The following is a 14506-nucleotide window of genomic DNA, read 5'->3' as shown; positions in this document are numbered from 1 at the left end:
ACATCAATGGTCAGCTGATAGCCCACCCTCTTTTCCCGATGTCAATCATATCTTTAGGAGGTACTGTTACTAGCTTCCTTACAGTTTGTGATGATGAGTGTGTGTTATTGCAGAAATAAAAATGCCTATGCAAGAACAAAAAGTTGCTACAGAGATATTTGGTATGTTATTTATTTTTCTTTTTTGAGCACCCCCTGAAAGGTCTGTGCACGGCCCTGCTCCTTTACAGTGTGTTTATTCACAATTTCTGCAAAGATAAATAACTGAAATCATTCAATCAAACTAGTATACATGCACATGAAATGTATAACACACAAAATTAAATTGTATATATTATTGAAACATTAAACAGAATACATTTCACTGTCCCTGTCCCTCCCCTGATACCTGTCCCTCCCCTGATACCTGTCCCTCCCCTGATACCTGTCCCTCCCCTGATACCTGTCCCTCCCCTGCAGGTCCCTGGTCCTGTTCCTCTTGAGGAGTTCCTGGAGTTCCCTCGAGGAAGGTACGGAAGTGCTCTGCTGTGTTGAGCTCAGGTTTCTTCAGCAGCAGGTGACATTTTGGCAGATAGTAGGCCGCCATCAGCCCCATGTTACTGAGCAAACTGACAGATACATGGACAATGGAGCGTTCCTTGTCATTCAGACCGGTGTAGATGGGGATGAAGACCACCCAAACCACGCAGTAGGTCAGGGTGGAGAAGGTGATATCTCTGGCCAGGTTGTATTGTCGAATGGGCTTCACAGCCATGAAGGTGCACATGAAGGATATGAGGGCGAGGAGGCCATTGAAGCCCTGCATCAGGCCCAGACATAAGATGGGCTCCACAGGGCATCGTAGGAACTTTCTCACAAAGGTCACCTTTATCTTGGCCAGGTACCGGGATAGAGAGGGCCCCTCCTGGACATAATAGCCACAGATCCCTGCCTGCACACCACAGCAGGCCAGTACCAGCAGCCAGCCTCCAGGGCCTCTCAGTGTATCCAGATGAGACGGAGCCTTCTCAGGGAACTCTGTCACATACACAATCTGTCAAAAGAGGGAGGAGGATGGAAAATGAGCTAATATATGATTGAAGATACTCTGGGTCTTCCTCACTCATATTCATTCAAATGTCTCCTGGACTGTTGGCTTTCTTTTACATCAAAGAAAACCTATTTACACTATACTGTATATACAAAAGTATGTTTTAATGGATTTGGTTATTTCAGTCACACCCATTGCTGACAGGTGTATAAAATCGGGCACACAGCCATGCAACCTCCATAGGTAAACATTGGCAGTAGAATGATCTTATTGAAGAGCTCAGTGACTTTCAACGTAGTACCGTTATAGGATGCCACCTTTCCAACAAGTCAGTTCCTCAAATTTCTGCCCCACTAGAGCTGCCCCAGTCAACTGTAAGTTCTGTTATTGTGAAGTGGAAACTTCTAGGAGCAACAAAGGCACAGCCAAGAAGTTGTAGACCACACAAGCTCATCGAACAGGCCCGCAGAGTGCTGAAGCATGTAAAAATAGTCTGTTCTGGTTGCAAAACACACTACCAAACTGCCTCTGGAATTGCCTCTGGACTGCCTCTGGACTCACTACCAAACTGCCTCTGGAACTGCCTCTGGAGTTCCAAACTGCCTCTGGAAGCAACATCAGCACAAGAACTGTTAGTCGGGAGTTTCATGAAATGGGTTTCCATGGCCAAACAGCCGCAGACAAGCCTAAAATCAACATGCGCAATGCCAAACGTCGGGTGGAGTGGTGTAAAGCTCGCCACCATTGGACTCTGGAGCAGTGGAAACGCATTGTCTGGAGTGATGAATCCCGCTTCACCATCTGGCAATCCGACGGATGAATCTGGGTTTCGCGGATGCCAGGAGAACGCTACCTACCTGAATACATAGTGCCAACTGTACAGTTTGGTGGAGGAAGAATAATGATACCGGGCTGTTTTTCATAGTTCGGTCTAGGCCCCTTAGTTCCAGTGAAGGGAAATCTTAATGCTACAGCATACAATTTTTTTAAATTTCACCTTTATTTAACCAGGTAGGCTAGTTGAGAACAAGTTCTCATTTACAATTGCGACCTGGCCAAGATAAAGCAAATTAGTGCTACACAAAGAACAACACAGAGTTACACATGAAAAAAACAAACATACAGTCATTAACACAATGTAAAAAAGTATATGTACAGTGTGTGCAAATGAGGTAAGATAGGGGAGATAAGGCAATAAATAGGCCATAGTGGCGAAATAATTACAATTGACCAATTAAACACTGGAGCGATAGATGTGCAGAAGATGAATGTGAAAATAGAGATACTTGGGTGCAAAGGAGCAGTATGGGGATGAGGTAGATGGATGGGCTACTTACAGGTGCAGTGATCTGTGAGCTGCTCTGACAGCTGGTGCTTAAAGTTAGTGAGGGAGATATGAGCTTCCAGTGATTTTTGCAATTTGTTCCAGTCATTGGCAGCAGAGAACTGGAAGGAAAGGCGGCCAAAGGAGGAATTGGCTTTGGGGGTGACCAGTGAAATATAGCTGCTGGAGCGGGTGCTATGGGTGGGTGCTGCTATGGTGGCCAGTGAGCTAAGGCGGGGCTTTACTTAGCAAAGACTTATAGATGACCTGGAGCCAGTGGGTTTGGCAACGAATATGAAGCAATGGCCAGCTAACAGCATACAGGTCGCAGTGGTGGGTAGTATATGGGGCTTTGGTGACAAAACTGATGGCACTGTGATAGACTGCATCCAATTTGCTGAGTAGAGTGTTGGAGGCTATATCGCCGAAGTCAAGGATCGGCAGGATAGTTAGTTTTACGAGGGTATATTTGGCAGCATGAGTGAAGGATGCTTTGTTGCGAAATATGAAGCCAATTCTAGATTTAATTTTGGATTGGAGATGCTAATTGTGAGTCTGGAAGGAGAGTTTACACTCTAACCAGACACCTAAGTATTTGTCCACATATTCTAAGTCAGAACCGTCCAGAGTAGTGATGCTGGACGGGCGGGCAGGTGCGGGCAGCGATCGGTTGAAGAGCATGTATTTAGTTTTACTTGCATTTAAGAGCAGTTGGAGTCCACGGAAGGAGAGTTGTATGGCATTGAAGCTCGTCTGGAGGTTAGTTAACACAGTGTCCAAAGAAGGGCCAGAAGTATACAGAATGGTGTTGTCTGCGTAGAGGTGGATCAGAGAATCACCAGCAGCAAGAGCGACATCATTGATGTATTGAGAGAAAAGAGTCGGCTCGAGAATTGAACCCTGTGGCACCCCATCGAGATTGCCAGACGTCCGGATAACAGGCCCTCCGATTTGACACACTGAATGAACTCTGTCTGTGAAGTAGTTGGTGAATCAGGCGAGGCAGTCATTTGAGAAACCAAGGCTGTTGAGTCTGCCGATAAGAATGCGGTGATTGACAGAGTCGAAAGCCTTGGCCAGGTCGTGAATACAGCTGCACAGTATTGTCTCTTATCGATGGCGGTTAAAATGTTATTTAGGACCTTGAGCGTGGCTGAGGTGCACCCATGACCAGCTCGGAAACCAGATTGCGTTCCGGAGAAGGTACGGTGGGATTTTAAATGGTCGGTGATTTGTTTGTTAACTTGGCTTTTGAAGACGTTAGAAAGGCAGGGTAGGATAGATATAGGTCTGTAACAGTTTGGGTCTAGAGTGTCTCCCCCTTTGAAGAGGGGGATGACTGCGGCAGCTTTCCAATCTTTGGAGATCTCAGACGATACGAAAGAGAGGTTGAGTAGGCTAGTAATAGGGGTTGCAACAATTTCAGCGGATCATTCTAGAAAGAGAGTGTCCAGATTGTCTAGCCCAGCTGATTTGTAGGGATCCAGATTTTGCAGATTTTTCAGAACATCAGCTGTCTGGATTTGGGTGAAGGAGAAGCGGGGGGGCTTGGACAAGTTGCTGCAGGGGGTGCTGAGATGTTGGCCGGGGTAGGGGTAGCCAGGTGGAAAGCATGGCAAGCCGTAGAAAAATGCTTCTTGAAATTATAGATTATCGTAGATTTATCGGTGGTGACAGTGTTTCCTATCCTCAGGGCAGTGGGCAGCTGGGAGGAGGTGCTCTTATTCTCCATGGACTTTACAGTGTCCCAAAACCTTTTGGAGTTGGTGCTACAGGATGCAAATTTCTGTTTGAAAAAGCTAGCCTTAGCTTTCCTAACTGACTGAGTATATTGGTTCCTGACTTTTCAGTTCCCTGAAAAGTTGATCGCGGGGGCTATTCGATGCTAATGCCGTACACCACAGGATGTTTTTGTGCTGGTCAAGGGCAGTCAGGTCTGGAGTGAACCTCGGTCTATATCTGTTCCTGGTTCTACATTTTCTGAATGGGGCAAGCTTATTTAAAATTGTGAGGAAAGCACTTTTAAAGAATAGCCAGGCATCTTCTACTGACGGAATGAGGTCAATATCCTTCCAGGATACCCGGACCAGGTCGATTAGAAAGGCCTGCTCGCTGAAGTGTTTTAGGGAGCGTTTGACAGTGATGAGGGGTGGTCGTTTGACCGCAGACCCATTACGGACGCAAGCAATGAGGCAGTGATCGCTGAGATCCTGGTTGAAGACAGCAAAGGTGTATTTGGAGGGCAGGTTGGTGAGGATGATATCTATGAGGGTGCCTGTGTTTACAGATTTGGGGTTGCACCTGGTAGGTTCATTGATCATTTGTGTGAGATTGAGGGCATCAAGCTTAGATTGTAGGTCTTAAGCATGTCCCAGTTTAGGTCACCTAACAGCACAAGCTCTGAAGATAGAGGGGGGCAATCAATTCACATATGGTGTCCAGGGCACAGCTGGGGGCATAAGGTGGTCTATAGCAAGCGGCAACGGTGAGAGATTTGTTTCTGGAAAGGCGGATTTTTAAAGTAGAAACTCAAATTGTTTGGGTACAGACCTGAATAGTAAGACAGAACTCCGTAGGCTATATCTGCAGTAGATTGCAACTCCGCCCCCTTTGGCAGTTCTATCTTGTCAGAAAATGTTATAGTTAGGGATGGAAATTTCAGGGTTTTTGGTGGCCTTCCTAAGCCAGGATTTAGACACGGCTAGGACATCCGGGTTGGCAGAGTGTGCTAAAGCAGTGAATAAAACAAACTTATGGAGGAGGCTTCTAATGTTAACATGCATGAAACCAAGGCTTTTACGGTTACAGAAGTCAACAAATGAGAGCGCCTGGGGAATGGGAGTGGAGCTAGGGGCTGCAGGGCCTGGGTTAACCTGTACATCACCAGAGGAACAGAGGAGGAGTAGGATAAGGGTAGGCTAAAGGCTGTAAGAACTGGTCGTCTAGTACGTTCGGAACAGAGAGTAAAAGGTGCAGGTTTCTGGGCGAGGTAGAATAGTGCATAATGTACATACAAAGGTATGGTAGGATGTGAATACAGTGGAGGTAAACCTAGGCATTGAGCGACGATGAGAGAGGTATTGTCTCTAGAGACATCAATTAAACCAGGTGAGGTCACTGCAGGTGTGGGAGGTAGGACAAGAGGGTTAGCTGAGGCATATTGAGCAGGGCTGGAGGCTCTACAGTAAAATAAGACAATAATCACTAACAAAAAATGCAATGGACAAGGCATATTGACATTAGAGAGAGGCATGCGTAGCCGAGTTATCACAGGGTCCAATGAGTAGCTGGACGGGCTAAAGACACGGCGATTCAAACAGCTAGCGGGCCGGGGCTAGCAGGCTAGCAGAAGGGCCTTAAAGGGACGTCGCGATGGAAGAAGTCTGTTGAAGCCCCCTCGTGCGGTTACGTCGGCAGACCTGTCGTGATGGATCAGCAGGGGTCCGTGTAGTAAAAATGACAATCTACAATGACATTGTAGATGATTCTGTGCTTCCAACTTTGTGGCAACAGTTTGAGGAAGGCCCTTTCCTGTTTCAGCATGACAAAGCCCCCGTGCACGAAGCGAGGTCCATACAGAAATGGTTTGTTGAGATCGGTGTAAAAGAAATTGACTGGCCTGCACAAAGCCCTGACCTCAACAACATCAAACACCTTTGGGATGAATTGGAACGCCGACTGCGAGCCAGGCCTAATCGCCCAACGTCAGTGCCTAACCTCACTAATGCTCTTGTGGCTGAATGGAAGCAAGTCCCCACAGCAATGTTCCAATATCTAGTGGAAAGCCTTCCCAGAAGAGTGGAGGCTGTTATAGAAGCAAAGGGGGGGACCAACTCCATATTAATGCCCATGAATTTGGAATGAGATGTTCGACGAGCAGATGTCCACATACTTTTGGTCATATAGTGTAGATGTATAATATCTCAATGATTCATGTTTGTCTGGTGTTCTACAGGTCTAGGCTTTACCTGCAGTGAGAAGGCTAGGATGGTGGACAGGGTGACTGTGTGGAAGATGGAGCTGAGGGGAAGCTGCAGACGACACACCATGTCCCCCGGCTGGACCAGGAACAGCAGCAGGCAGGCACAGCCCCCCATCATGCTGAGTAGGGACACACCACCCAGGGAACCCCCAGAGGCCCTCACCAGCGGAGAACCACGGTGCTGCAGGAACAGGACCCCCACAGCCCCCTGACAGGCCAGCAGCACCAGCATGGCCAGCAGCAGCCCCAAGGACTCAGGCTGGCCCCAGGTCAGGAAGTCAAAGGTAGGTTTGGTGCAGTTGGTGCTACGTATCAGGGACCACTGGCCATCTAGACACTGGGTACACTGGATGTCCACTGGAGTCAGAGAGGGAGCAGAGACATGTAGTTAGAATGATAGAACCTGATAAGAGTAGAACGTTTTAAGGCCAGTCTTATAACGCCACCACTCACACCATTCAGTTTTGTAGATGTATTGAGCATTTTTGTTTTACGTTTGTCAGCATGTGAGAAAAGTGTAAAGCTGATGTCCATGTCGCTAGAGGAAAATATCAAATAAATCTACAAAACATAATCTCAAGAGTTATCGAGTTTTAATGCATAGATTGATGGAAGTCTGTGAATCACCCACTTCTGCCATTCTGGAAGGTGCCCGGTAAACAGTCAATACAGTCAAAGCAGCAGGAATGGAAGCCTTTCACTCTGCGCACCTGGCCAGGGCCACACTCAGAGGAACAGGTAGACTCAGGGGCCTGCAGCAGAGGTGGTGTCAGAGAGAACCACTTTGCAGAGCGTAGCTGGCACATTGAAATGTTTAATTCCAGAGGGGAAAATGTGAAAAGCCGATAAAGTGCAACATAATGTTTGATGAGGAGATGCGGGCGGAGATTACCTTAGCACATTCTGTATGCCATTGGATGAGGGTGTTATTGATTGACAGGTTCTCATTGAAGGTGCCGACATCTTTGAAACTCAGATTGTTGTTTCCCCAGACCCACTGTAGTATGTTGTAGCCAATGTTTGGGTTTCCATTACTGTCAAACTCAAAATGACTTCCATTTAGACTGAAGTTAACCTCCTTGAGCACCTCCAACAGCTGCAGGGTGTCAATCAATGTGTTATTTATCTTTGTTAATTGCATGTGTAAAGTACCTTGCACAGCTTCACATAATCATTGTTTGGAGAAAAAAATACTGAGGGAGAATGTACCTGCCAGGGGTAGAGTTTGCTTTTAGCGTCCCTCAGGCAGCTCTTAGCATTGCACCTGAGCACGTTGTGCAGTGCGTGTGCAACACTGTAGATGGCAGCATAGACCCTGAAAGCTGACCTCTGCAGTATGGGCTTTGTCACCAGACTTATGTTGTCTGGGGACAGGTACCAGCAGTCTGGGCATGGGTTCATACTATGGGTTGGCTCGGTATCTGGACCTGGTGAGGGCTGCCTGGCCCTCTCCTCTCTGATCCTGGAGAAGAGTTCCCAAGTGTAGGGTGTGAGCAGGCCCAGGGTCTGGCTGTGGACTGTGAAGGCAATGATAGTGCCCACAGTGTGGATGTTTGGGAGAGTTGACAAGTCACTGTTCAGGGCCCACGCATCGCTGGCCACCCAGACCCCTGTCAGATTCCTCCTGATCACCTGATCACAAACAGCATGTTGGGATCTTACATTGCCCCAGTTCTTACAGACAAATGTATTATTCAGAGGAGGCTGGTGGGAGAAGCTATAGGAGGACGGTTCATTGCAATGGCTGGAATGCAATAAATGGAACAGTATCAAACACAACAAACATCTGGAAACCACATTTGACTCTGTTCCATATATTCCATTCCAGCCATTACAATGAGCCTGTCCTCCTATAGCTCCTCCCACCAGCCTCCACTGGTATTAGTGTATACCTCTAATCTGAATTTAGATGCTATAAATAAGTAGTATTACTGTACTTAAAAGCAGTCAAGCTTTTTGAAAAGCTTCAGAGAAACTTTGTACAACTTTGTAAAATTCTCTAGACCTCTTATGTGACTTGCTGTCTTACTGACCTCAGTGAAGAAGGCTCTGGCGGGCTGGGAGAGAGAAAACACCACCACCACACCCACTTTGCTCTCTGTGATGCGGTCCAGCATCTCTCTGACCACAGGCTGTGGGTCGCTATAGATGGGGATTAACCCCTCGTACGCCACACAGATGGAGCTCTCTGCTGCCAGGGTAGAAAACTGGCGCTGGCCCTGACGTCCATACTCATCCTCACTGCCTACGACAGCCACCCAGTTCCACTGGAACCTGTTCATCAGACGCACCATGGCCTCCACCTGCCTCTTGTCACTGGGCACTGTGCGCAGGAACGATGGGTACAGACTCTTGTCACTGAACTTGTCACTGGTGGCACTGTAGCTGATCTACAGGGGGCACATGGTAAAGAAACAGATGAAACAACAGTAGATTACAAACAAACGGTTATGTCTATACTCATTGCAGTTGTATCTCATATGTTCATCTTAGTTTCACCACAGCACACAGTTCAATCGAAATTACATTTAAGGGATTGTTGTAGATGGGCAAAAGCTGCATTCTTAATTTTTTTATCCCCTTATTTTTTGAGGATGTTATTGTTTGCATTGAAAGACAACTTTCCAACATGTGACCAAACAAACCTGTGGCATGAGGAAGAATCCCAGTAGTTTTCCTATGACTGAGACCATCTCTGAGGTGGAAGGGCCGATGACAGCCACCACACGGGTCACATAGTCCGTGTAGTTACACATGATGGCCAGCTCCCGGCTGGAGCCCTCTGTGAGGAAGAAGAGGGTGGGCTTCACGATGATGGCAGACTGCTTGCAGGTGTCGAAAATCTCATAGCCCAGCCTGATGCCAGGGAGTAGGGTGGAGTTGGCGTTGATCTCATCCACTGTGTACTTCATCACCAGGGCCATACCCAAACCAAACTTATTAATACTGCCATGCCAAACACAGGACAGGGAGGGGCTGTTATAGGGCTCTCCATGATCAGATGATTCAAACATATTAGAAGCAAGCAATAATTAGAATGAGACATGTGCAATCTGCGAATACGATTACAGTATAAAGGCACTAGACAGAACAAACGTCATATTCAGACAAAAGTACATGAATCATTCACTATAAGTGGGTCTTGTGTTACTGTACCTGTCACAGCTAATGCTGTCCGGCTCTACTCTCTGGCTCAAGTTGCTGGTGAGATCATTGATGGGGAAGAGCCCCCCGAGGAGGAAGTCTCCCGAGGAGTTGAACAGAGTTGTAGTGATGTTCTGGAACCATGGTGGAGAGCTCTGACTACACCCTGCTCCAAACAGCCAGCATAGAACCAGCACTCTCAATGCTACTGCCATGCTGCTGAGGGCAGGAAGAGACATGTTGGGAGGACATGGCAAACATCAGAGAGTAAAGCAGCCATCAACAAATGAGAGTTTAAAGAGATGCATTGATAGAGAAATAAAGGGTGAGAGGAAGGGAGAGAAAGAAGAGACAGAGTCAGCAGCTGATGCTGTGAGAGAAAGGTCATTTGCCAACCAGTTACAGAGTGATGGAGAGGCTCACCTGTATGGGTACATTCACAGCCCAGCGAGTCAATGGGGAGAACTGTTCTCTCAGTCTGTCTGCACCTCCTGTGTCTACTGTATTGTGATGAGTGGTGAACTGAATACCTGGGGTCAGGCTGTCCTGTGCCAGACTACAGGTCTCATCACAGGTGTGCAGTTGTTGTCAGCATGACTCCGGAGGTGCATTTGCATTTAAATTGATGGTGCATGTGAAGATGTTTGAAATGAGACACCAACATATGAAAATCACCAGGTGACAGGTTCTTGTCCCACACTTCCTGAGCATTTTATTGATATTTGCTTGTGGTTGGCTGATCAGGCCTCATCAGTGTAGAGCGTTGTTGGGGGTTAGAAGATACCACATACCTGATTTGCACAGTTTTTTATAAGACAGTAAAACCTCACTGGTGACCATGTGTGTGTTTGATGAGTCCCTGTGGTATCTCCATTTCATAGATCTATAATATTTAGAAAATCAGATGTCAGGTGGCAAATCAACAGAAGCCTATTTGTCTCTCTCATGTCCTTTTCTGCTGCCGGGGTCATTTCATGTTTTCATATATCTGAACTATTGCCATTCAGGCAGGCTGAAATACAGCCAGTATGACGAGTTTCGCATATGATGAAACAGCTCAGATACACATCAAAACATAAAATGACCCCGGGAATCGATAGAACATCGCTCAGAGATGCACCAAAATGATGTAACATTCAAAATGGGTGAACCTTTTCTTTAAGGTTGAGTGGAAGCGTTTCTGTTTTCTCTCTTTATGATTTTTGTATATTTGTATTAAGCCCGTATTAAGGTGTGTGTTTGGACACTAGTTAAAACAGGCACTGTAGTCTTTCCTCTATCTTGTCTGAGATCTTGACGTGAGCAAGTAGGCACATTGTGATGAAACTTGATGTTTCACTTTAGTACAGGTTGTCTACTTTCCCCCCACGTTTTTCCTTTTTACCTTCAGTTCATGATATAAAATGCTCTAACACAGACAGCGTTTTACATTTCTATTCATTATACACATTTTTGCTTGTTTGCATGTGTACACTACTGTGAGGTGGGTTTTGTGTCGGTGCATCTCTGCACCACAGGAGGTTGGTGGCATCTTAATAGGGGAGGACGAGTTCATGGAATTGGCTAGAGCGGAATTAGTGGAATGGTATCAAACACATGGTTTCCATGCATTTTATTCCATTCCAATTGCTCCATACCAGCCGTTATTGTGAGCCATCCTCCTCTCAGCAGCCTCCACTGCTGTGCACATTGTTCCTGTATTTAGCAAGATGTTGCGCGGGCAGTATACTCAGATAAACATCTTGTTTGTGAAAGGCATTGTTTGGTTTAGTTCTTCAGTAGCCTAAGCCATGAATCCACCCACAACCTTCCTAAAACTTTCCAGTGATAACGTTCCAGGACACACACACACACACACACACGCACGCACGCACGCACGCACGCACACACACACACACACACACACACACATGTTCAGATGAAAGACAGATCTACTGTATATATTTTAGCACAACACAGCGTACACTTTCACCACTAGGTGCCAGGTGTGGGTTTATAATACACTGACACACCACAAGAAAACAGGAAGAATGCCAGATTTGCACAGTTTTTATGACAGTAAAACCTCACAGGTGGCTTTGTGTGTGTTTGATGCGTCCCTGTGGTATCTCCATTTCATAGACCGGTCACACTTTACTTGGATTGTCCGGATTTTCCATATGTAGATACTCTACTGATCAACAAATGATCTGTTTACTATCAACAAATATGTTACTATCAACAAACTGTCTGTTGATAAGCAACCGCTTGCTAAGTTTACGTTTACGGTTAGTGTTAGGTTTAGAATAAGGGTAAGGGTTAAGGTTAGGGTTAAGTTTAGGGTTAGGATAAGGGTTAAATTTAGGGTTAGGATTAGGATTAAGGTTAGGGTAAGAGTTAGTGTTAGTAGATGGATAGTTGCAACTTTACTGATATGCTGTAGATAGTCTATAGAGCATCTAGATGGACTATCCATATAAAGTGTTATCCATAGACCTAACATTTTTAGGAAAATCAGGTGTCTGGTGGCAAATCAACAGAAGCCTATTCGTCTCTCTCCTGTCCTTTTCTGCTGCCGATACCACTCTGTTAGCACAAGCTGTTCAACATTTGCCAAAATCAATATTAGCATACTATATCTACTTCTACCATTATAATCTTAATGTTAAGTTGAAGTTGGAGTTGAAGTGTGATAGTTGAGTTTGTTTTCTCTCTCTATGACTTTTGCATATTTCTATTAAGCCCTGGATACTAGTTTTACCAATGTTTTGCATTTACCTTTGCATGTCATTTTATTTGTCCATTTTCATCTAGGCAGAACATCACATTTCCAGCTTCCTCCGGGTATTTTGCATGAAACAATAAACATCTTTTAACCTTAAAGGGGCAATCTGTAGTTGCAACAATAATTTTTTGGTTTATGAATTCATGTTATGTACCCATTGAGTCTTGAAGAATATAACTTATAAATGCCTCATGATCTTATTTGAACTGTCGTCCCCCTTCAGAACCCAAAATATAAGCTTGTTTTACTCCAATGTTTGTAAACAAAGTAAATGTAAATAAACACTGTATAGCCTCAACACATGGTAGAACTATGATTTTGATATCATGGATGGTCGGTCCTTGCAAACATAGCTCTGTCTATGATTTTGAGAGTGGTTACATTTATCCAGCCACATCCCTCAGCTTTTTACTGAAACATTGGTGGAGTTGATGTGTTTGTTATTTTTTCAACTGCTGATTGCCCCTTTAAAACACCATCCTTTGAATTAGTTTTACTCACTGTAATGATCAGTGTGATAACTACACCCTTTACTGTATATAATAAGGCTATACTTAAATGTACTTATTCACAGCTCTTTAATTAATGTGACAGATGATGTCTGACAGACAATACATATATTGTTGGTGTGTGTTTGGATACAGGTTAAATCAGGTACTGTGTTCTTTCCTTTATCTTGTCCGAGATCTTGATGTGAGCAGATAAACACACACCAATGTTTGTGATGAAACACTTGATGTTTCACTTTAGTGCAGTGTGTCTACTTTCCACCCATGTTTATGTTTTTTACAGCATGCTACTATTTGGTTTTTAACATCAGTTTGTGATATAAAGTGAACTATAGTGAAAATGTTATACAATATATTTGAGGTGGGTTTTATGTGTGTGCATCTGTGCACATTGTTCCTGTATTGCAGAAAGATGTTGTGCGAGCAGTAGACTCAGATAAACATCTTGTTTTTGAAAGGAAGCATGCACATGCACCCTGTCAGAAGAAAGACAGATCTATATATTTGAACGCAGCATACCGTTTCACCACTAGGTGTCAGGTCTGGGTTTATAACACACTGACACACCACAAGAAAACACTAAGAACTCTTTACATGAGGAGAATTTCCTGTAACAAGTTTTGATGTGGACATTCTTTTTCACAAAGGTATGATATTTATCTTATTTGTAGGGGTCAGAGCCCTGATGTGGGGAGAGAATCTGAGTTCATGTGGTGGAGGTTGAGGGGATTCCAGGGTTTCTGTCTGTGTGGGTAGTGTGTACACATGCAGGCTGTTTGGACAGTTGATAACAGAGGTGAGTGTACCTGCCTACTGGGAACCAATGGTTGTCTTTCCTCACTGTACAAGACTGGTTGTTCTGAACAAACATAATGGTCCTGCAAACGAAAACAACATGTTTGATTAGTCTGTTGTTTCCCATTGGTCAACATTATGACCTGCATAATAGGATTGTAGCTATTGGTTAATTGCAGACATGTTTTACAGATGCAGCAGAGATGACATTTGCATTGAACATAAAAAGAGGAATGGGTACACTCTAATCAGTAATTGATTTCGTGTGTTTTCACTTACATGAATAAGGTCTAAGGGCCCAGGGCTGGGTTTCTAATAAGCTAACATATGGAATTGTTTTAAGAAGGTCATTAGGATCATTAAGCTATTTGATTACAATTTTTAGGACTCATGTAAGTATATAAAAAAAAACATTATTTGATTAAATATTGAATTTGGCCATACTGCTATTAGCCCATAAAAGCTCATTGAATAACATATTCATACATGTCAGAACAGATAATCCAAAAATAAATCAAAAGTGTCTGTCCTGTATCTGAGAGATACATGTATAAGATATTTATACCCTTTTTTGTCACTTTTTTGTACTTCCATATATACTGCCATTCATTTTTTAAACTGCTACCGGGCTACCTTCAGACGAGGCTTGTGGGTGAAACAACCGACATCTACTTGTTCATGAGAGTCTCACCTTTCGATGGAGGGGTCATAAAAGTGTGAAGCCCAAACTGTTCGGACGCTACAGACGTTTTCGTGAGGTGACCGATTCTCGGGATGTCTCCAGATCAGACAAACATCTCAGTAGCTCTGCCACTTTCCCCCGCTGATGTGGAAGGCTGACATCGGAGGATGTGGTGGATTGAGATGCAGCCCAGGCAAAAAATATATCTCTAGCTTAAACTGATGAGTTTGATGAGAATTATTTTAATTGTTTTATGCAGACACCAGTTAAAATTATT

The 14506-nt window shown here is 44.7% G+C and overlaps 1 protein-coding gene across 1 annotated transcript; it reads right to left on the bottom strand.

The window, feature by feature from the left end:
• Positions 1 to 360: 360 nt before the first annotated feature.
• Positions 361 to 10043, bottom strand: LOC115207201 (taste receptor type 1 member 3-like). Its single transcript, XM_029774175.1, has 9 exons — positions 9903 to 10043; positions 9492 to 9698; positions 8981 to 9281; positions 8369 to 8725; positions 7545 to 7967; positions 7228 to 7431; positions 6967 to 7087; positions 6322 to 6692; positions 361 to 1032 (listed from the first exon to the last, which is right to left on the bottom strand). Exons 1-9 carry the CDS (start codon positions 9914 to 9916, stop codon positions 361 to 363), a joined length of 2670 nt encoding a protein of 889 aa, XP_029630035.1. The 5' UTR covers positions 9917 to 10043.
• Between the last annotated feature and the right edge of the window lie 4463 nt (positions 10044 to 14506).

Source organism: Salmo trutta, chromosome 14 (genome assembly GCF_901001165.1).
Source record: "Salmo trutta chromosome 14, fSalTru1.1, whole genome shotgun sequence".
Taxonomy (NCBI): domain Eukaryota; kingdom Metazoa; phylum Chordata; class Actinopteri; order Salmoniformes; family Salmonidae; genus Salmo; species Salmo trutta.
This window is presented reverse-complemented; position numbering and strand designations above follow the sequence as displayed.